The following is a 22,091-nucleotide window of genomic DNA, read 5'->3' as shown; positions in this document are numbered from 1 at the left end:
GTGCATCATCCTTTTGTTTTGTATCAACAGGGAGTGCCACAAGAAATAAATCAGTTAGGATTTTGGAAAAGAAGTGTGTTGCCTCTTTTCCACCAACATGGAAGTGGTACCGTTCACAACGCAAAAGTTGGACCCGAGTGTTTGTGCTCGGCCCTCTACTGATGACATTTCCTTGATTGGTAAAAACTGGTGGAAACACTTGACGGCACAAGACTCTTGAGTAGGAACCGCTTAAAGAACCAGAGCTAGTCGGGTGGGAAAGGGGCTTTTGTATCTCACACCACTTCAGTACATCTGTGCAGTATTGTGAAAGTAGATCACTGTTCTGGCACTTGTAAAGGAGATAAGCTCATTTTCAGGGTCATTATTTTATTTTGGGTTACTACTAGAATAGGTTTACATGTTGTAACGCTCAAAAACATCGGTTTTCTCATATTGTCCAGTTCTGCAGTATTGTATTCCTTCTCTGATTGGTCAGCTCACACACGCCTGAGCCAGCACGGCCAACAACAACAGAGCAGCTGTGCTAAATTAATCACCTGTCAAACTAGCCACTAGGTATTCAATTATGCAAATGTGTGACATGGTGACCTCGTGTGATGTCACATCGTCACAGAATAAAGGCGGGACCACTGACGAGGCGTTTCAGGAGCAGTCTGTTGGTTCGGACTTCGACCTTTTTTAACTTTCCACGAGGTTCATGCACAAGAACATTTATAAAACACTAAAGGAAAGGAAAATATGTTTAAAAAGTATAACAGGTCTCCTTTAAAAACTTAAATTGTACAACGTGTTGACTTGACTTTGATGTAAAGAAAAGACAGCTGTAAGTAAAAATATCAAAATGTCGGTGCTTAAACCATCTTCCAGTTGATAAAATCTCCCCACTGTGTCAGATTTGTCACTGCACACTAATGCAGCTGAAAACTAGCCGCCCCTCCAAAACACTAAGTACTGTTGTACTGTGCTGTCCTCAAGTGAAGCTGGGTATATTCCACTGACACAGAAGCTAAAGCTAACCGTGTCAAAGAAAGGCTGGGGATGTCACAGGCAATGCCTGGCATTAGTCGTATAATGGCCAGGATTTGCTGATAAAACAGGGGCCTCACATTGGCAGTCTTTAGTGACTTAAGTGGGCCGTTCTTCCATAGCCGACGGGGTTATACAGTATATCCACCGCTCGATCTCTCTGTCTCACTCAGTCTCTGTCAGTCGGGCTTCCCCCTCTGCCTTGTTCCTCAGAGATGTTAATACAGTCGGGTTTTTTTAATGGTTAATATGTTTTTATGTGTTATGATGTTCACAAAACGGTCTGCAAAAAAGTGTTTGACACTTAAATGCACAGAATATAAGTCCTGTAATGGGTTCAAACAGGGGAGGAGAATCAACATAACGACTGATTGAGATAGACTGTGTTTCTACATCTCGTTGGCTGGCAGACATTTTGACTTTTCACCAAAGTGCAGTTGTGACTCATTAAAATGTTCCTGATGACAGAAAGAGTGAGGCAGCACATGAGGACCCTGAAACAGAAGCTGCTAAATGGAATTCAGCCATCGTTCATTTCACAATGTCGTCTGTGAAAACGGCTTATTAGTGTCAACATTGTGATGTCGGCCACACAGGTAACATTTCTGCAAACCACAGATACGTTGAAATATGTTTCAATATTTACACAAACCTGGACGGTGGTAATGCTGCAGGTGATAAGGCTGCAAAGCCAGTGACCGCTGCTCAAGTCTGGGTTCCAACATTTGTATGTGTGACCCCACTGGATGATTTTTAAGGAAAATGTTGGCACAATTTCTGACTTCTCCAGCTGTTTGTGGTGATGAAAACAGATATTTCAAACCAAAATATGATCTTTTCCTCACTCCAACCAAGCATTCTTTGAGCCTTAATAAACGTAAAGTTGCAACGTAAAGAAATCTAAACTTTAAAGTTATAAGTGGTTTAGCAGAAATGTACTTTGCCAGCATTTAAATTAGTGATTGGGTCAAAAGAACGTGAGAAACATAGTGTTCAGGTTTCTGCAGCAAACAAATTCTCATCACGTCACATTTCACTGAGAGAAGAAGCCAGAATGCCAAAGTGAGCATGAATGACATCAGGTAAAGCTAAACAAATACAAAACAGATGGCCGCCATTATTAATGGACATGCAGCACTGGAGAACATATACCAACTCTTTTTCTATAACTCCTGTGTGATATAAAATCATAATGTGAAGATATAAAGAAAACACAAATGGACTCAAATGAAGTTTTTAGGTTCTGCTTTTTGGAGAGAGACACATGTAGACATCACAAGATGCTTAATTAAAATGTCTTAATTGTCACATTAGACCCTTTAAACAAACTCCAATGTGTTCTACATCTTTTCTGAAGTTTGGGATTTTTAGACCAGATCATATGATTTTATATTTCCTGGTGGATGAATCCTACTTTACGCACTCTATTGCAACAGTTACATGTCTATAAATGGATATAGGTTTAATATATTTTGTGTTTCTTTTAACAAATACACACTGTTTGTCATGGTAGGGTGTTTCCCACCTGCTTTTATGTTCTCGTCATATTTAATGTGCCGTCGTCTGTCTGTCAGTCACTCAGGAATAAAGCTTAATAAATAAGAGAAAATCTTTTGATCCCAATCTAAATATTATGAAAGGCATGACAGCACTTTTTGACATTTTTTTTCCCAGACATGCCTTTATTTGTGTGATGGCATTTCGCTCATCTGGCATTTCTGTTGTTTGTCAATTATCTTCATGAAGACTCGGGTCTGACGGAGATTGTTGCAGTCAGGTGATGACAGAAAGAAGAAGAACATAGAAATGAAAATGTAAATATAATTTCCCTCGTTTGTGAATGCTAGCTGTTCAGCTCTGTGCCACAGTTTCCTATCCAGTAGATATCCTCACAAATGCTGCACAGATGTATGTGAAACATGACAAGATGGACAGTAAAGACTTTCAAAAATGTGCACAATGCTGCGGTTGTAATACGGATAGCATGTCCTCCCTGTATCAGTTGCAAAATGCTGTGACAATTCCGGAGGTTGCAGAGTTCAAGCACAAAGAGGGAGAAAAAAAAAGGTAGCAGACTTTTGGTCGTCGCTTTGGATAGTTTTCCCACATATGAGACAGACGTCCGGACACATGTCCTCAAGAAGCCTTATAAATCTGTGAGCACGTCCAGCATTTTACTGATGAGGGAGTCCAGTCACGTCAACCACCTGTCAGAACTCGTCTTCCTCTCTCTTCTGATCATCATTCTGCTTTCTGGTCTCTCAAAAACTTCAAGTTGGAGATTGTTTTAGAGGAGTGAGTGGGTTGGTGGGGGTCTCAGCTGTATAATCTGTGATTGATTGCACGCAGGCAGAAGCGACCAACATAAGAGGAAGAGCAGCCATTTATTTTCCATTTTAAACAAAGATGGAAAAGCAGGGGACACTGCCAAAGTGTGTTCATCTGATCTGAACGGAACTTCAATAAAACAAATTCCTTCAACAGCTATTTCAGCTCGTCAGTGAGAGGCATTCCCCGAGCAACCTTTTGTCTTCCGTCCCGACAGCCCACAACTGTCATTTCAGCCGTCCTCCTGCTCGCCGGCTCCCTTTTAAATCAATATATAATATTACCAAGGGCGAAATCTGGTAAGCCTGACCACATGAAGCAGATACTTCTCCATGGCTGATGACAGATTCAGACATTTAGTTCCTGTGTCTTCTACTCCATCTTCTATACAAGGGTATTTCATTCCAAGTATCACTTCACATTGATATCAGAAGCAGAATCACAGCAGCTGCCGAGCTTCACACTAAGATGTACAGATAACTTGTCTTGATGTTACAGTAAATGTATTTTTTTATATGTAATTTATATATAAATATATATATATATATCATTATATTCAGTATCATTTTACACAAGTGCACTGAACACTCTGTTTCTTCTTTTTGATCAAAACGTCAATAAACAAGAAAAAACATTCAATTTGAAAGAAAACACACACACAAGTCTTTGCAGATAGAAAATGTCTTTATAAAGTCAGATGGTCTTCATGGATACAGGTACAGAAGCTTTACACGGCGTCAGACTGCCATCTAGTGGCCGATGAGGTCATTTACTGCAGAGTGAAGCAACAGGAAACATTTGAAGTGTTCATATATTATACAAAAAACATCATTAACGCTGGATCGTTCACTCTCCTCTGTGTTAATATTTATTTATATCTGTATTTTATTTAATCTCATTTCTTTTATTTGTCTTGTGTGTCCTCGTTCAGGTCACCACGGTTGAGAGGAGGTTGTGTATCTCAGGCAACACTCGGCATGTCTGGTCCGGCTCAGTTGTCTTCTGGATCCACACACATGCATTATAATTTGTTTTCTGTACATGAGACATCTATTGTATGTCTGTCCGTCTCGGGAAAGGGAACCCCTCCTCTGTGGCTCCTCCTGAGGTTTCTTCCATCTTTATTTTCCTGTTAAAAGGTATATTTCCCTCAACATGGAAAGTTTCTCCTCACTCGTCTCAAGCGTCGGAGGACAGAGGATGTCGTTCACTGTACAGATTGTAAATACCATTGAGGCGATGTGATCGTGATGTTTGGCTCCATTAATAAAAATCGATTTGATTTAACATTTTAGGAAAATACACGGCAGAGCTGAATGCAAAATATCGTTAAATGACGCAGAATTTCAGTCCGTCATCTTATGAGGCAGCTGCTTCACTGTGGCCACAGACTGATCGCAGTACGGATGCTGGAAAACAACAAAGAAAAAGAAGAACATTTGTGAGGACAACTGAAGACACACAGTTACCACGAGGCAGGGCATGGAGGGCATATTGATAACCTGTAGTTCATCCACACATGAGCATATTAAAGGCCAAGATGTAGTCAGCAGTGACAGATGATCTAATATTCTACAGCTCGAAGGAAACTTCCCTTCCTCTCTGAACCCTTGCAGAATATTCACGGATCACACAGCAGCTGTAAAGGTGCATACCGCCACCTACTGTACAGGAGTGTGTCGATGCCACGCTTAAGTCCAGGAAAGCAATTTGTGTATTTTCTTCCTTATTTATTGGCTAATATTTCACAGATACTGATAAAAAGCAACTAATACACACTCCCCAGTATCGGTCAGATGATTTGTCGTGTCGATATTTAACGTGGATCTCTAAAGATTCTTGATATTTTTCTAAGAGTTTAATCGTGTTCCAAAACTTTTCCTGTCCGGAATCCCACAATGAATGTCATTTCAATATCAGCTCTGCCTTAATTTGTGGGAATACTGATTAAATATTACAAAAAAAGGAGTGCATGTACTTTTGCAAAGATGAACCACAAACCACCGCTGAGTCAGTAAACTCATGACTGTGAGAAAGAATGCTCTTATCATCGAGAAATCTGTTTGTGCTTTTGTGTTTTACCCAAACATGTTTGAGCTGAGTATTGTTTGACAGATCGGTGAGAAAGTTAAAGACTAATAGCCGGGAGCTGCAGGTGTATCAGCTCGTACCTTGTCCCATTTTTCAAAGTGTCAAAGGCCTGATTGATCCGATCCAGCGGGAGGCTGTGGGTGATGAACTCGTTCAGCTTCAGGGTGTTGTTCATGTAGGCGTCCACCAGCTTCGGCACGTCACTTACACTCTTCCAACCTTCAGAAGAAGCGCAGTGTAAACGTTAATGAGCCTGTGAGAAAGGAACAGCTGCCATGTGGAAACTTCTCCTGATGTTAGACATGATAACACTTTGTTGTGCGATGCGTATCAGATATTAGCTTGTGGACACAGTTTACGTCAACCTGCATCATTTCCTTCTTCATTTAGTGATTTCCTGTGTTCCATATCTGATCAGATAACAGCACCAGACTTGTTACGTTCAATCATAACTAACACTTATTAGTATTAAGTTAACATGTAACATGCACGGCTGCATTGTGCTCTGGTCCAGTTAGCTTGAGGCTACTATTAGCTGCCTCCCTGTTCTCAGTTAGTTTATCTTTGTATTACCTGTTGAACAATAAGAAGCCTCTCATTAAAACAACAGCTGGTACATCAACTCATTCATGTACTGACCACAATATCAATTTATCATCAAAATGTTTGCGTCATTTTCTAACTAACAGGCCTGGTACATTTGAGTTCACCTCCAAAATAAGTCCCCATCAAGGTGCGTCCCATCAGGATCTTTTCTACGGCGACGTTCATGGATTCTGTCTCCGACCACCCGGCGATCACGCAGACGCCCCAGGCATCAATTGTGGACTCAAGCGCTGCAGTCTAGAACGACAGAAACACCGGTAATCTCAACTGATACTGCTTATGGAATAAAAGCGTCATAGTTTTGCACGCCTACCATGACAGCTGGACTCCCGACACACTCCAGAGCGTAGTCCACTCCTCCCTGTGACAGCTCCACGATAACCTCCTGGATGGACTTGTTGTAGTTGCTGGGGTTGACACATCCGGTGGCTCCTAACAACATGGCTTTCTCAAACCTGGCAGGGTTGACATCAATCCCGATGATCGTCTTCGCCTCGGCAGCCTTACAGCCCATGACGGCAGCCAGTCCCACAGCTCCGAGCCCGAACACGGCACACTTCGAGTCTTTTTCCACCTGGATCCAAACACACACGTCAGTCAGACACACATCTGTTGAGATTACTGGTTTAGATACATTTGACTTCATTCTTCAAAATATATCCATTATACACTCATTATTATTTATAATTATTCACCTTGTATTGGCACATTTGATGCTTCATTTTAATTTATCAGGTTTTTAAGCCTTATTTGCTTTTATTTAAGTATGTCAAGTTTTGCAAGCCTGGTTTGAAATGAATTAAAATTATATGATGAATTAAAACCAGATTAAACTTCACCATTACACTCACCTCACTCACATTTTCCATCAGTTGGAGTATTTTGATTGCACAGAATGTCATGAGGCAGATGAGGGTGCTTTGTCAGTGTTAGTTTTAGTTCAGGAGTTGGTCCTCACACTACTGATGTGCAGTTTCCTTAATCATCAGAACAAGTTAGCAAACTTCCTTAGCTTGGTTTTGTATTGATCTTTTGATCTCTGCCAGGTCGGCAGTGATGTATAAAGTATTTCAATATCACACTCGACTAAAAGAAAGTTATTGAATAAATGTTCAAAGAAACCAATTTTACATGCACTTAAGTTACAAAAGTACAAAGTACATGCTTGTTTAAAATTTAAACTATGTGTCGACTGATTGTTTTATCCAATATTCACAATATTTCTAATCATCAGAATCAGTGTTTTTTAATGCACCACTTTGCAGGTTGAATGTTTCATTAGAGCCAAATAGATGTAGTGGAGTAAAAACTACTAAATTAGTCTCAAACATGTGGTGAAGTGGAAATATGGAGAGGCAGAAAAATGGAAATACTCGAGTACGAGTACCCTTAAAGTTGTACTTTATCACAATTCTTGAACAAATGTACTTAGTTACACATATCACTGTGAGGAGGTTGTATTTGTTTCACTACCTGTCTGGAGGATCAGTCTCCAGAATAGACCCCATTAATCTGGATAAAGGATTTTTATTTTTACTTCACTTAACATTTGCATTTTATTTCCTAGGGAGTACTTTATAGATCTTGATGTAAAACAAAGTCATGTGTATCCTGGTGGCTGGTATCTTTGCGTGAGTACAATCTGATCTGGGTGAAGAGGACTGCTGACGGCAATCATTCCAGATTAAATATGCATGAAAAACACATGACAGCAGAAGAACAGAGGGGGAATTATGTGGCGCTCATGTTAAATACTGCCATCTAGTGTGGGAAATAAATAATGTCAGCTCTGCCACAACCACTGTTAACATCCTGTAACATCACCAGGCAGCATCTTAGGGAAATGCCAGTTCCAGCTCAGATGTCATCCTTCAAATAATAAATCAGTTTTTCTACGATAAGATCAATGCTTGTGTTTGTAGATAAATCTGTGAGGAGAGGTTCTTCACACAGCCAGGAGCTCTCATCAGAGGTGAACTAAGACTGAACGTGTTTCGGAGATCTGCTTCCTCTCACCTTGCCTGTTTTAACCGCGGCACCGTAACCGGTGGAGACGCCGCAGCCGAGGAGGAACACTTTGTCCAGCGGCGCATCAGGACGGATCTTTGCCAGCGAGGTGTCGGGGACCACGGTGTACTGGGAGAAAGAACTGACGCCCAGGAACTGGTACACCTGCTGGCCTCTGCAGGATATCCTGCTGGTGCCATCAGCCAACACACCCACTTGTGTATTTGCCCTGAGAACCACACGGAACGAAACACAAAGTCATTAAAGACACTGAAATCATAGTCGATAATTAACAAAGCATACTGACTCAAATATTGAATTTTTGTATATTTTATTTACTTGTACTTTAGTTGAAATTTTAAATGTTATGCTATCCTGTACTTCTACTTCATCACATTTCTAAAAGGCATTGATTGTACCTCTTACTGCTTAAATAGCTTTTTGGTTTGTGGCCTTTCATAAAAAAAAAAGAATCTGGTTTCAGATGTCCAAAAAGTTGAGGGCATTTCCGCCCAAACAGTCATTTCTCCTTCTTCAGCTCTCATATGGTTTTAATCACAGCATTGCATGAAGAGGTAAAACGCTCCAAAAGTAATTAAGATTTGATTCAGAGAAAAGAATGTAAATGTGTGAACGTTCTTCTTTCTCTCAGAGTAATTTCTCAGGAATCTGAGACTGTGTGTTCTAAACACTGACATGACATCATCATAGTGTGTTCTGTTGTCGATTAACTGTAGAACAAAACACTGCACAGCTTCTAATGCCGTACATAAAATGGGTTCACAGAAACCATTTCTCTTTTACTTTTGATACTTCCAGTTCATGTAGCTGACAATACGTCTGCCCTGTACCTGAGTGGGATTGTGAAGACAGGACATGCAGTACTTTTCCTCAAGTAAGCAATGAAAATACTTCTTCCACTCCGGTATTAAAAGGTATGCAGGGGTGTGTGCCTGTGTAAACACGAGGCTAATTACCAGTTCCTCCTGCACTGATTCGTCTTTGGACTCCGGCACCGGTCACATTCCTCACACTGGGGCAGAAAAAGAGGAATAACTTTATCACCTGGGAAAATAAATACAAAACAAAAAACAGACAAAGAATAAAGGTCAGTGATGGAAAAAATAACTCAAAAAGAGGAAGAGAAAACCTCACGTCAGATGATTTGCGTGGGTTTACCCGGTGAGAATTTGGTGACGTCTGGGCCCACGCTCTCCACTATCCCTGCTCCTTCATGGCCAAGAACCAGTGGGAACGGTCTGAACTTCATCCTCTGCTCCGTCTCATACAGGTATTCATTGTCTGTTTGGCACACACCTGTTGTAACAACCTGTACAGAAATGCAGCGAGTGGATTCAAGTTACAGTCTCAGGAAGTGGTTCATAACTGTTGATCGTATTAAGAAGTAACAACAGAGACAAAGGAAGTCTATCGCTTGTTCTTAACATTCAGAGTACAGAAGACATTTTATATTTACAATATCAAAAGAGGCTTATTATAAAATACAGAAATACAGATTTCTTTTTCCCATAAGTGAATAAACAAGCTGTTCTCAGAGGAAAATAAGGTCCTAGCTAGAAAGGTGGCAGGGTCCGCCACACATAAACAAAGTAAAACAGTTTGCAGTTGTGTTGTCCTTTAAGGTCAGTTTGTTAATTGAGTCAGGAAAATGAAAAGAGTTTAATTAGATTGTTTTTAGGTATGAAAAAATATATCTTGCCCCAAAACTACAAAGTGCACCTTTAACACCTGTACGCTGAAAGAATGCACTTCATGTAACAAGAGTTTCACAATAATGTTGGTTAACTTGTCACTGCGTAAGTCTGTTTCTTCCTTTTTTATCATCAGCTCCAGATGATGAACAATATCACCTGTAAAGTTTCCACTGTGACGTCACCAGTGCTCAGCCAAAGTAATATAGTATAAATATAATAATATATTTAATTTGTAATGCACTTTACATTTAAACAAATCTCAAAATGCTACAGTAAAAGCAACAATACAAGAGAAAACATTAGTTAAAAAAAACACCTAAAAGTCTAAGTTGCTTTTAACTTTTAGGTGTTTTTTTTTACTAATGTTTTCTCTTTTATTGTAGTAGGGAACAAAATGCTTTTCTTATAAATATATGATTGTTGCAGTACAGACGGACAGGTTCGGGATGAGCAGCTGACCTTGATGCGGACTTCATGACTCTTCGGCGGGGCCACCTCCACATCCTCGATGCTCAGAGGCTTCCCAGGCTCCCATGCGATCGCTGCTTTGCATGTTATCACCTGAGACAGGTACAAAGAACAACACTGAAAATGTCCACGGTGCTCGAGTGGGAGTAACCTGTTATTTTCTTTCTTTCTTTTAAACTGACATCTGATGAGAAGAGACGTCATGGGAAAAAGTTTGCGCAGGGTGCGGCCGCTGTCTATTTATACAGGCTGTAATCCCAAATACACAAGTGAGGCTCATGACTGGGATCCAGTCTGGATGTTGGACTGTCTCGTCAAAATGGACCCAAAGCGAGAACATGACTACATTCATTTTTAACAAACTGTTTTTTCTGTGTGTTTTTATTCTTACCTGTCCTGCTGTTGTCATCGTTGACTGGTCCTTCTTACTTTAACCACCTGTATTACAAAGCAAACAGTACAAAGTTATTTTTTCAAACGCGTTCAAATGCAGAAGTTGTACAAAGAGACACTGTGAGTCTGTGAAGTCACACTGACCGAGTCTTGTTATCTTTAGTCTGTCTGAGTCACCGGCTCGCTGCCTGCGCCTTTAAATATGCGAGAGAGAGTTTTACGACACTTGCCGACACTACAGAGCAGCTTTACGGCAGCCCGTGTCCACACGTGTTGTCATCGCATGGACGTCCGTTGGAGTAAATAGCTGCAGCTCGCGGATCAAAGTTGTGAGTATTTTGCTGAAAATGTGTGTAGAAAGTGTTTGAAGGCTCGTCAGCGTTAAAACTCAAAAGTGAAGTCACGACGTGTTTATTTATGGACGTGCACGCGGCGGAAGTTTTGTAGTTTTAATGTTTTTTTTAAGCGAGCTAGCGTGTTAGCATGTTAGCTTAACGTCTGTAGCGCTGCCGGAGCCACGGGGTGAGCTTCTGTCCGGACTGACTCTCCTCTCTTCATCTCCTCATCTTTTGTTTTACAGACGACTTGAAGAAAACATGTCTTTCAGAGGAGGAGGAGGACGAGGTGGAGGATTTAACCGAGGTGGCGGCGGAGGATTTAACCGAGGTGGTGGAGGCAGAGGTGGAGGAGGATTTGGAGGAGGCAGAGGTGGAGGAGGATTTGGAGGAGGCAGAGGTGGTGGATTCGGACGTGGTGGAGGCAGAGGTGGATTCAGACAACAAGACTACGGTCCTCCTGAATATGTTGTCGGTAAGAAACGCGTCACAGACCCGGTGGTGTTGGGAAAAGATGTCGTGGAAGTTCACAGTGTGAGCTGTGTGATTAAAGGAGCAGTATGTAGTTTAACCAGAAGATAAAGATCTTTAACTGATAAACAAACTGACTTTAAAGGACAACACATCTTGTTTACATGTGGCGGACCCTGCCACCTTTCTAGCCTTAAACAGTGTTCTGTTGACCTCATTTTCCTATGACAGGTGTTTAGAATACATATTTCAGAGTTTGTATTATTGCCTCATTGATACTGTTAAAGGGATATTCCGGTGTAAATTTAATCCATGGTCTAAATCACCGTGAAACTGTGTTAGACTCCCTCTCGAGAGATCAAGTTAGCAGACCGCTAATTTACGGAGTTTTATCAACCTCAGAAACGACCGCACGACAACAATACACTGCAGTAAATAGATCCAAATATAAACCGCCACCAAAAAGCCACAAACAATGCTCAGAACAGCACCAAACTTCAGCAACAGTACAAATAGGGTCTCAGCACATAGTCCGGGGCATCTAACCTCCGCTAGCTTAGCTGGATTTCTACTGAAAAGCTGACTAAATTTACCACTCTTCTGCAGCAGCTTCCTGTTGACGGGAAGTCCCGACGAGTCGATTACCGAGTGCAGTAGAGTTCCGCGGCTCATGGATGAAAATGTATGATTATGACTCCATGGAAAAGCAATCAAAGTTCATATGTGTCTTACCTGCCAGTTTATAACAGTTATTATCGAGAGCGGACAGGGAAAAGAACGGAATTGAGCATTTCTAACCGCACTCGGTAATCGTCGCGTCGGGACTTCCCCGACCCGGAAGCTGATGGAGGAGAGTTGAAGTCTGTTTTTAGCTTCCCAATAGCTTCCCTAGCTAAGCTAGCGGAGGTTAGATGCCCCGGACTATTTGCTGAGACCCTATTTGTACTGTTGCTGAAGTTTGGTGCTGTTCTGAGCATTATTTGTGGCTTTTTGGTGGCGGTTTATATTTGGATCCATTTACTGCAGTGTATTGTTGTCGTGTGGTCGTTTCTGAGGTTGATGAAACTCCGTAAATTAGCGGTCTGCTAACTTGATCTCTCGAGAGGGAGTGTAACAGTTTCACGGTGATTTAGACCATGGATTAAACTTATACTGGAATATCCTTTTAATAGTCAAATTCTACTATTTGAATTTCTTCGTGACAAAACTTCACCTAGTTGCTTTTAATTTGGCGGGGCAGAGGGAGTTGACTAGATCAGAGGTCATAATCAGCTGGGTCCACTTCCAGTAACCAATGTGTGTGGTCCACTGTTCACGTTACCATAATGACCATATTTACGACCTCCCAGCTGGTAAACACCACCCGATCCAACGAGTTTTAATCACGACTATTATGTCACACTTTGGGCTCAAAATGTGCCTGACAAGTGAAAAAGGCAAAGTCTGTTAGTCACGGCAACCAAGAACTGTGTTGTCAATAATACACAGAACTTTTCATGCTCTGCAACAAACTGCAACCTTGGTTTTGTAAGGTCAAGTTATGTCAATACGTTGTGGCCACTATTCTTACCATTTGATGTGACTGTTAAGTTAAAAAGAGGAGGAATGAGGAACTGGAAACTTGTGAAACTACACTGTTGAGAAGTGGTCATCATGCAATCATCAGACAAACACACGTGGTCCTTGTTTGTGACTTCAGGGTTTCAAATCCTTCACGGTCTGTTGATGATTTCTGAAGTTTAAAAGTCACTTGGTTTTGCTGTTTTTAATGTCCAAACAACATGAATTGTCTGCTAAAACTTTAGCTTTTACACATCTCACTGTGGTTTCTTGTGTTTCCACTGTGCAGCACTGGGAGAGTTTGTGCATCCATGTGAAGATGACATCGTGTGCAAGTGTACAACAGAAGAAAACAAAGTTCCCTACTTCAACGCCCCGGTTTACTTGGAAAACAAGGAGCAGATCGGGAAGGTGGATGAGATATTCGGCCAGCTCCGCGACTTTGTATCCTTTCCGTTGTATTTTAGTCTCTGGACCTCTGACAACAACTTGTGTTTAAAATGAAGGTCAGTTTATCAAGATTAAGTGGAATTGTTGCTTCAAAAATTCCTGTTGATTCCTTAACCCACCCATGCAGTATTTTTCAGTCAAACTATCTGATAATATGAAGGCGTCGTCGTTTAAGAAAATGCAGAAGGTAAAACGGACATTAATATTTCGAAATGGTTCATTTGATTCCTTTAAAGCATTTCAGTGCCTCTGTGTGTGACACTATGTAATTTGCAATGTCTCTTTTAGTTTTATATAGATCCGATGAAGCTCCTCCCGCTACAGAGGTTCCTCCCCAGGCCGCCCGGAGAGAAAGGCCCGCCAAGAGGAGGGCGAGGCGGTAGAGGCGGTGGTCGCGGAGGTGAGGCGCCTAACTTTGTCTCATCTGAATAAATCCTGTCTCCTATTGTTTATTATTGTGTAGCTCGTCACACTTCAGACAACCAAATTTTTTTTGTAAATTCTGTTTTGCTCTTATTTGTTTTTCCCAGGCGGTTTTCGAGGTGGCAGAGGTGGAGGTGGTCGCGGTGGAGGATTTGGCGGCCGTGGTGGAGGGTTCGGAGGTGGTCGCGGCGGAGGCTTCAGAGGAGGACGAGGAGGCGGTGGTGGACGTGGATTCAGAGGTTCGTCCTTTTTCAGTCTTCTACAAATTGTTCTTTGTCTTTCCTCGTGTGAAGGTACTCATTCTTTGTTGTTTCCCTGCAGGTGGGAGATGATCTGACTGACGTTCTCTGGTGTGACGGTCCCATTCCAGTCTTCCAGTCTTTTATACCAGTTGCTGTTCTGTTGGACTCTGAATATGGACATTGCCTCACTTTGTAGATCTCGAGTGGATTTTCTCTTTTTGTTTTATTTTTGTACCAGTCTTGAATGAGTGATGGATCTCCATGATTTGTATTTAAAAAGGTTCATATGTATGCTTGTTATGTAACATAACGAGGACCTTTTCTGCCTGTCGGGGAGGATTATTGGGTCCCTTTGTGAACAGGCATGTCATTATCCTGTGCTGACTGTGTTGATGTTAGGTAATGACAGATGTTTTCAAGAGATGCATTCACAACCCTAGATGTGTTAATTTCCTGAGATATGACAACATGTGTGGTAAAGTCTTTTATGCTATTGTTTAAAAAGATTTTAATACCCATCATTTGTAAAATCTTAAACAGGATATTGTCACATTTTTTGTTGAAGACCTTGATTAAAGGGTGCTTTGTAATTGTGTCATTGATTTAATTTCTCTGGTATCAGTGATCGAATGTCATCCTAAGGTCATAACTTGGGATGGGATGTTTGAGGTAACAAGGTTTCAACTTAAATCTGAGTTTTGTCGATGCTCGAGCATAACATAGTCCAACAAGCACGCAAGTACTGGACCTTTAAGTACATCTTGTGTCCAGTGGTCACAAGATCATTTTTAGATCAAGTATTTTTCATATTTATAGATTCTGCGACATTTTATGAGGGAGAAGAAGAGACACACTTATCAAAATTAGTTTTCTTGACCTATCAGAATGTTTATTTAGTGTTCTGTGAATAATTTTGGTGCCCAAAAATAATGTGACACATTTCATTTAGACTTTTATTACAAATTAATATTGAGGAGTGTAATTTATGACCAATTAAATCAAATTATTTTTTGTGAAATACAATATACAATTTTTTGAATGAGCGATATCGGCATTGAAATCTACAAAATGAATGATCCTCTGACTTGTTTTTAAAAAGATTACCAGCCCACATTCAGTATATTTACATAGTATTACATGGGTGTTGCTCATCACTTATCCACCTAAATTAACTCATTTATTTTGTCACGCTTCTATTTTTAAGGCTAAGAACACTTTCATTTTCACATGTTGTTATTTGTATCCACCACGTGAAAAGCTAATAAAATTACTGTGAATTAAAAAAAACAAAAAAACATTTTTAATGTTAGTGTTCTTTTAAGCCTCGAGACTTTCGTGTAATACAAACTGAAATAGATTAAAAAATAATTAAATTAAGCTCCTTTCCTCCGCCGTGCCCACGTCATGCATCCGCTAGGTCGTTCTCGTTCCTGATTGGTCCGGAGGGTTAACTCCTTTACGGCCGCGCGCCGCCCTCTCCCTCCCTCTGCTGAAGAAACCAACATGGAGACAGCTGGAAAAGTAAGTAGACTTCACTCAAAATGCGCCAGAAACATAACAAATGCGTCGTTTATAATGCATTATTCTTCATGAATGTGTCGTGGCGGTTGCAGACATTTAACTTGTAGCACAGAAACAACAAGCTTCTTCCAGCTGACGTGCAAACATTCACATGCGCTGAATGAACAAGTACAGAGAATCACTGTTCCGCTACTGACCCGGGTCAGCCAGCACACACGGGTTTGAGTAAGTAGCTGTAATACGGATCCCGAGAGACGTATTTAACACTGTTAAGTAAAGACAGTTATTAAAACCAGTCACCACTCAGTTTCACCTGAAACAACTGAACACAGCTCTGAAGGGTTAAAAGAGTTGAAGCAGAACAACTCTCAGGGTCTTTGCACAAACTCGGACAGTTCAAAGTTCAGCTGCACTGTGCAGCCAGCTGGAGCTGTCACACAAACTGCCACACAAACTGCAGATAATCAGCCAACCCACTGACTCTACTCACTGCTGGACTCTGCCCTCAGGTGATCAAGTGCAAGGCAGCTGTGGCCTGGGAGCCTGGGAAGCCTCTTTCCATCGAGGAGGTGGAGGTGGCTCCACCCAATGCCCATGAAGTCCGCATCAAGGTAATCCAAACAAACCCTGACATGAATAATATTAATAAGAATCCTGTCTATAACATTCAGATGTGCAGCTCAGTGAGAAGGCTCCTTTTCGATATGTGCAATATTAAAGTCACAGAAGCTGCAATTAAAATGAGTGACAGAGCATCTTCACAGCATCTGGTCTGCAAATCTGCATGTAAAAAAAAAACATGTTTGTTTGCGACCCCAGCAAAGTCACATCATTGTGATTTTAAATATTTTCTTTGGTTAAAATCAAGTTTCTGACCATTTAATATAATTCTCAGTAATCATGAATCATGTCGTAATCAGTCGAATTAACTGCAGTTTATATTTTTTATCATATCATGGAGCCGTTCAGCTCTAGTTTAGCCTAGTATTCCATTTTTAGGGAGCTGTTATATCAGCAGGAGAAGCCTAAAACCTAAAGTCTCAGGGATGCTTTGGTTTGCCATCAGGGGATTATAACAGTGTTGATATTAGGACTTACTTCTTGCATGCAGCAGCTGTGTCTGACTGATACTGAAACGACTCTGTGCCTCTCAGCTCTTTGCCACCGGGGTGTGTCACACGGATGCCTACACTCTGAGTGGCAGCGACCCAGAGGGGCTTTTCCCCGTCATCTTGGGCCACGAGGGTGCTGGAACGGTGGAGAGCGTTGGTGAGGGTGTCACCAAGTTCAAGCCAGGTACGGAGCAGCCGCACAAGATGCTGGAACTTAAACATCTGTATGCTTTTGTGAATAAACATGTCGTGCGTGATTTCTAATTATTTACAATTCCCCCGTTCTCCAAGGCGACACTGTCATCCCGTTGTATGTGCCGCAGTGTGGTGAATGCAAATTCTGCAAAAATCCCAAGACCAACCTCTGCCAGAAAATTCGGTAATACTGTGACTAACTCATGCATCCTTCAGATGTTTTTAGCAACAAAACTGAAATTTATTTTATTTATTCATTTGTGGCTTCAGCAGTTGAACTCACAGCCTCATGTACTACACCTCAGACAAATCAAAGCTCAGCCATCGTCAGTTTGAGCGTCCACCTGTCTGGAATGAAGTACACAGCAATCACGTTTCATCATGCATTGATGAAAATAAATCACCTTTTCTTTTTGGTTGCATCCTGCAGAATTACCCAGGGCCAGGGCCTGCTCCCCGACAAGACCTCACGCTTCACCTGCAAGGGAAAGCAAGTGTTTCACTTCATGGGGACCAGCACCTTCTCCGAGTACACCGTAGTGGCCGACATCTCTCTGGCTAAGGTGAACGAGAAGGCCCCAATGGATAAAGTGTGCCTTCTTGGATGTGGCATCTCTACAGGTTACGGTGCTGCTCTCAACACTGCCAAGGTGTGTATCAAAGGATGTAGGCAATGTGCTATAACCACGTTTCCACCAAATAGTTCAGTTCAGTTCTTAACACTTTAGAATAGTTATTCAAAACTAATGATTCCACTGCAGACCACAGTTTGATCAGTCAGAACAACCAGAGTCATCTCATCGTCTGCACCCTGATAAAGGATTTCCCAGCTTCTTCCTGCCTGCAGCCTTTTCTCAAACAAAACGTGTTTACTTGTTGTCATAAACAACCGCATACTGAGAGAAAAAAGTATACAAAATGTGTGTGCTGTGCGTAGGGAATGTGTGGTTGAGTGACTGAGAAACAGCGGTAATGAAAAGGCAGTAAATGCAAGTGGAACAGAGGTCGGAAGAGGTCAGCGGTTTGTATATGTTGTCAGTCTTGCAGTAATGTGCAGTGTTCTCATGAGTGGAGACCAAGACGAGCCTCCCCTGTTTCTCAAACGATGGTAAAAGTGAAAGAGCTTACCTCCAAAGCCTGGCCTTCACTCAGAGCACTGTATGCAGTGGAAACACAAAACCAATCTTGGATGTGTGGACGGTGATTACAGGTGACATACAGGTTACGATACCAAAAGTTCGTTGGTGGAGCGAGGCTTTGAAGACTGCATCAAAAAAGGAAGCATTAATCCCTGACTTTCTTTCTAAAGTGAGAAAAGTGCTGTAAGATAACTGTGACACATTTTCTTTTTTAAAGCTTGTTATGCAGAACAAGTTTGTCGCCCAGAGGACACAATGAAGAGATGAAATTCTTCTCATTGTTTGCAGGTTTCACTCTGAAATGGGTCACTCTCATTACTCATGCAAGATATAATGTGAAACGAGCTGTTGCCAAAGGGCTCTCTTTTCAAGTTGTTGTTGTTGTTTTTAATGTTTTGTTGTGACATTATTTTGACCCAGAAATGTCAGTTTCTGACGTGTTAACAATTCACGAGAAAATTAAGAAAAACATTTATTGGCATCTATTAAGAAAGCTTGACATGGAATCCCATAATTTCGTGTGCACCTCCAAGGTTTTTTCTCCTTTCTCGTCCCTGGTTCATGCATATATTAAAAAAAGAGAAATTGAAATACAAGAAAACCCAACTCTGATATTTGTATAATTAAATGTGACTACTTTGAAGTTCTTTCACAGATTTGCTGAATGCAGAATTGATACTTGAGTTCTCACATTGCCATTCTTCCTCATGCACATTCAGGTGGAGCCCGGTTCTACATGTGCTGTTTTTGGCCTTGGAGCTGTTGGCTTGGCTGTTATTATGGGCTGCAAGGTTGCTGGGGCAACCAGGATAATCGGTATAGACCTCAACCCTGCAAAGTTTGAGACGGCCAAGGAGTTTGGAGCCACTGAGTTTGTGAACCCCAAAGACCACAGCAAGCCCATCCAGGAGGTTCTGGTGGAGATGACTGACGGAGGTGTGGACTATTCTTTTGAGTGCATCGGAAATGTGCAAATCATGGTGAGACTTTGCGATCAAACCATCTTACAAAAATGGAAGTAAACAACATAGAAAACACAGTCAGAATTTGTTCATTCATCATCCAGGTTGATTGTCAGATGTACGTCGTAGAGCCAGTGCAGAGGCACGTAGTGTTCAGTGAATTCAACAGGAGCCGCATGTAAATTAGCTTTCAGAAATGAGCATGTTGTTGTTTCAGAGAGCTGCTCTGGAGGCATGCCATAAAGGATGGGGTGAAAGTGTCATCATCGGTGTCGCCGGAGCCGGACAGGAGATCTCGACCAGACCGTTCCAGCTGGTGACAGGCCGAGTGTGGAAGGGCACAGCCTTTGGAGGTGACTGTCTGTGTTAGAAAATGACTTGTCACGAACAGCGTTATGTGGTCTGACTGCATTTCCAACTTTATGCAAGTTTAAAACCTTTCAAATTACCAAACCAAAATGACCCTTAATTATGGGTCATTAAATTTATATTCAACTGTAACTTTTAATTGTAAATGTAGCTCAAACTTTTCCATCTTTTGAGTCCAAATGATCGAAACAAAAATGGATTTCTAATGAAAATGCATGTATTTGCAGTGGTGTGTTATCAGCCTTGTGGTGATCATTGAACAGCTGTATTAGGACTACACTGTTTTACATTTCAGCAGGTGAAACACTTCATTGTTTTCATGAGCATTTCTACCAGCTAGAGGCTGAGCAGGAACTTGTTTTTATTGGCTTTTTATTTTGCTGAAACAGCAGCGCCATTCTAACAGTTATGTTTTGACCAAATTAAAAATGCAAGTTGTAAAACCGGTTTTGATTATTATCTCCAGGGTGGAAAAGTGTGGAGAGCGTTCCCAAACTGGTGGAAGACTACATGAGTAAGAAGCTGAAGGTGGACGAGTTTGTGACCCACACGCTTCCCTTTGAGAAGATCAATGAGGGATTTGAGCTCATGCACGCTGGGAAGAGGTGAGAAAAACATCTTAATCACCCAGTCTGTGTAATTGGTGTTTGCTCCAGTTTCATTTGTTTCTGGAGCCCTTTTCATTAAAATATTTTCTGCTGCTGACTATAGTTTGTTTTTTATCTTTGGGTAATTTAGTTTTTTCTCATTGCAGTATCCGCACAGTGCTGACCTTCTGAAGTGCCTGAAACACGACGTCTTTCACATCCGGCCTTTAAACAAGCTCCTTCCATAGTTGCCGCAGCGCTTAATCTTTCTCTCTGCACTTGTTAATTTGTTTTGATGACACAAGTTTCAGTATTAGAACAGCAGCAGTTTAACTGTTTGATGCAAAACCTGTCATTAAAGTTGTCTGAAACGACAGTAAACTAAGAGTCTCTTTCAGTCGTGTTTTATTCACTGCGCCAACACTTCAACACATGATCACAGCATTTAACCATATTACATGACAGCTACAGTAAATAATACCACACTCATACTTAATGCACATATTGGGACAGACACTGAATATCACAAAACATAAACCTGATAAATAATGCCAGTTAGAATTTGTTGAATATTTCTTGTAAAGATTGCACTTACATGATCTTTCAGTAAAGTCATCACAAACTGAGAGATACCACAGCCTGATTGGATCACAGGCTTCATCCTGTGTCAAAGATAATCATAATCACCCACCATCAGTTTTCTGTCGTTGTGTCAGCCCCCTGGCTGAGGAAGCACAGGTCATCAGTGCATATCTCTGCTAAGCGTGCACATTGTAGAATACATGTGCAAGACTTCATCTGACTCAGCATGACTGTTCAATCTTACTGTTTCAAGTATTTCCAGCGCAGTGCAATAATCCACGAGCTCTTTTTAGTGAGTTTGTTGATGCTGCCTGCATTCCCAACTAGCCTCATTCTTACAGATATTATATACACTACTCAAAATTACAAGGTTACAAGGTAAATGTATGATTATTTTGGGTTTAGCTGTTAAAAAACAAAATAATGTTTAATGTCTGTGTCCTGCTATATTTTTTATTTTTTGGCAGTGGAGTGTTGAGGATGAGGTTAAGAGTCTAACGGCCTTGGAGAACATGGAGTTTGGGTTTATGCACCCCTTTCCCAAAATCCTTAATTCTGAGTAGTGTATTTTAACTACAAAACAAGCAGTAACATAAGACATTAACGTCTTTTGCCAAAGTGAACTGTCACTAGTTTTGTGGCTTGTTGTGGACTTTCGAATCTATCATCTCGTTTGTGTGCTTATTCAGATTTTTTTCGAGTCTAGTGTGATAACATTTAAGATTGTGACTTTGTGCGAGGGCTAAATAAGTCAACCGGATCTCCTGATTAGTATCAGCTATATTGGTAAAAGATTGGGACGATTCAGTCAAAATGCTAAATTACCATATTTGTCTGGTCGAACAGGCTTCAGAATCCTCTGCTTTACCACCACGTAGTGACAGATTCACGCAGTTGTAGTTCTCTGCACACACGGTATTTTATTTATAATCTCTTGCTTTACATGAATACTTCTAGTATGATGGATGTATTACTCTCACTCTCCTCTCTCTCTAGCTTTCACCTCCTCCTCTCTTTTCATTCAGGCTCCTTTCTGCAGGACCGCGGCCCCCCAGGAACCTCTCTCTCCCTCCTGCTCCACGCTGATCGTCAGTACCCTGTGCTCCCATGGATCATTGCTCTCTTCAGTTTTACTATCTCCTTATATCTCTACTTCTGTTAAACTTAAATCATTTTACACTCTGAGTTTTTTTTTTTTTGCTAATTATCTTGTGCGGCCTTTAGTTTTCCAGTTCACCACGGTGGAGTGGAGGTCATGTGGGCCTCGACCCGCTCAGTCGTCCTCCTGGATCCACACTCTTCATCACATATATTGTGTTTAACTTACTTACATCAGGCATTCTACCTATGAAATATAATATATATATATATATAAAATAAGTGGTTTCAGATAATGGATGGATGTTCTGTACATGCAAACTTATATTGCATGCCTGTACGTCCTGGGAGCAGGAGCGTCCTCTGTGGCTCTTCATGAGGTTTCTTCCATCTTTACCCTGTTAAACG

The 22,091-nt window shown here is 41.2% G+C and overlaps 3 protein-coding genes across 4 annotated transcripts; 2 read left to right on the top strand and 1 right to left on the bottom strand.

Moving 5' to 3' along the window:
* Window positions 1-4,022: 4,022 nt before the first annotated feature.
* On the bottom strand, window positions 4,023-10,836 carry LOC115569221 (alcohol dehydrogenase class-3-like). Of its 2 annotated transcripts, XM_030397195.1 has the most exons (10): window positions 10,782-10,836; window positions 10,636-10,682; window positions 10,236-10,337; window positions 9,241-9,391; window positions 9,039-9,126; window positions 8,071-8,290; window positions 6,368-6,628; window positions 6,159-6,291; window positions 5,529-5,667; window positions 4,023-4,766 (listed from the first exon to the last, which is right to left on the bottom strand). In XM_030397195.1, the coding sequence occupies exons 2-10, from the start codon at window positions 10,651-10,653 to the stop codon at window positions 4,733-4,735; spliced, it is 1,146 nt and encodes a 381-aa protein (XP_030253055.1). In that variant the 5' UTR covers window positions 10,654-10,682; window positions 10,782-10,836; the 3' UTR covers window positions 4,023-4,732. The 2 variants fall into 2 exon arrangements, with proteins under 2 accessions (XP_030253055.1, XP_030253056.1); XM_030397196.1 differs by lacking the exon at window positions 10,782-10,836 and having other exon boundaries at window positions 10,636-10,770.
* A 13-nt stretch (window positions 10,837-10,849) lies between these two features.
* gar1 (GAR1 homolog, ribonucleoprotein) lies at window positions 10,850-14,713 on the top strand. Its single transcript, XM_030397197.1, has 7 exons — window positions 10,850-10,966; window positions 11,218-11,447; window positions 13,293-13,447; window positions 13,581-13,640; window positions 13,742-13,853; window positions 13,984-14,115; window positions 14,198-14,713. The coding sequence occupies exons 2-7, from the start codon at window positions 11,234-11,236 to the stop codon at window positions 14,206-14,208; spliced, it is 684 nt and encodes a 227-aa protein (XP_030253057.1). The 5' UTR covers window positions 10,850-10,966; window positions 11,218-11,233; the 3' UTR covers window positions 14,209-14,713.
* An 818-nt stretch (window positions 14,714-15,531) lies between these two features.
* LOC115569043 (alcohol dehydrogenase class-3-like) lies at window positions 15,532-20,390 on the top strand. The gene is made up of 9 exons (XM_030396918.1): window positions 15,532-15,639; window positions 16,149-16,250; window positions 16,794-16,935; window positions 17,043-17,130; window positions 17,377-17,596; window positions 18,805-19,065; window positions 19,265-19,400; window positions 19,883-20,021; window positions 20,171-20,390. The coding sequence occupies exons 1-9, from the start codon at window positions 15,622-15,624 to the stop codon at window positions 20,193-20,195; spliced, it is 1,131 nt and encodes a 376-aa protein (XP_030252778.1). The 5' UTR covers window positions 15,532-15,621; the 3' UTR covers window positions 20,196-20,390.
* The last annotated feature ends 1,701 nt before the right edge of the window (window positions 20,391-22,091 follow it).

The sequence above is a fragment of the Sparus aurata genome, chromosome 18 (assembly GCF_900880675.1).
Source record: "Sparus aurata chromosome 18, fSpaAur1.1, whole genome shotgun sequence".
Lineage (NCBI taxonomy): Eukaryota > Metazoa > Chordata > Actinopteri > Spariformes > Sparidae > Sparus > Sparus aurata.
Note: the sequence above shows the minus strand (reverse complement) of the source record. Positions and strands in the feature narration are given on the sequence as shown.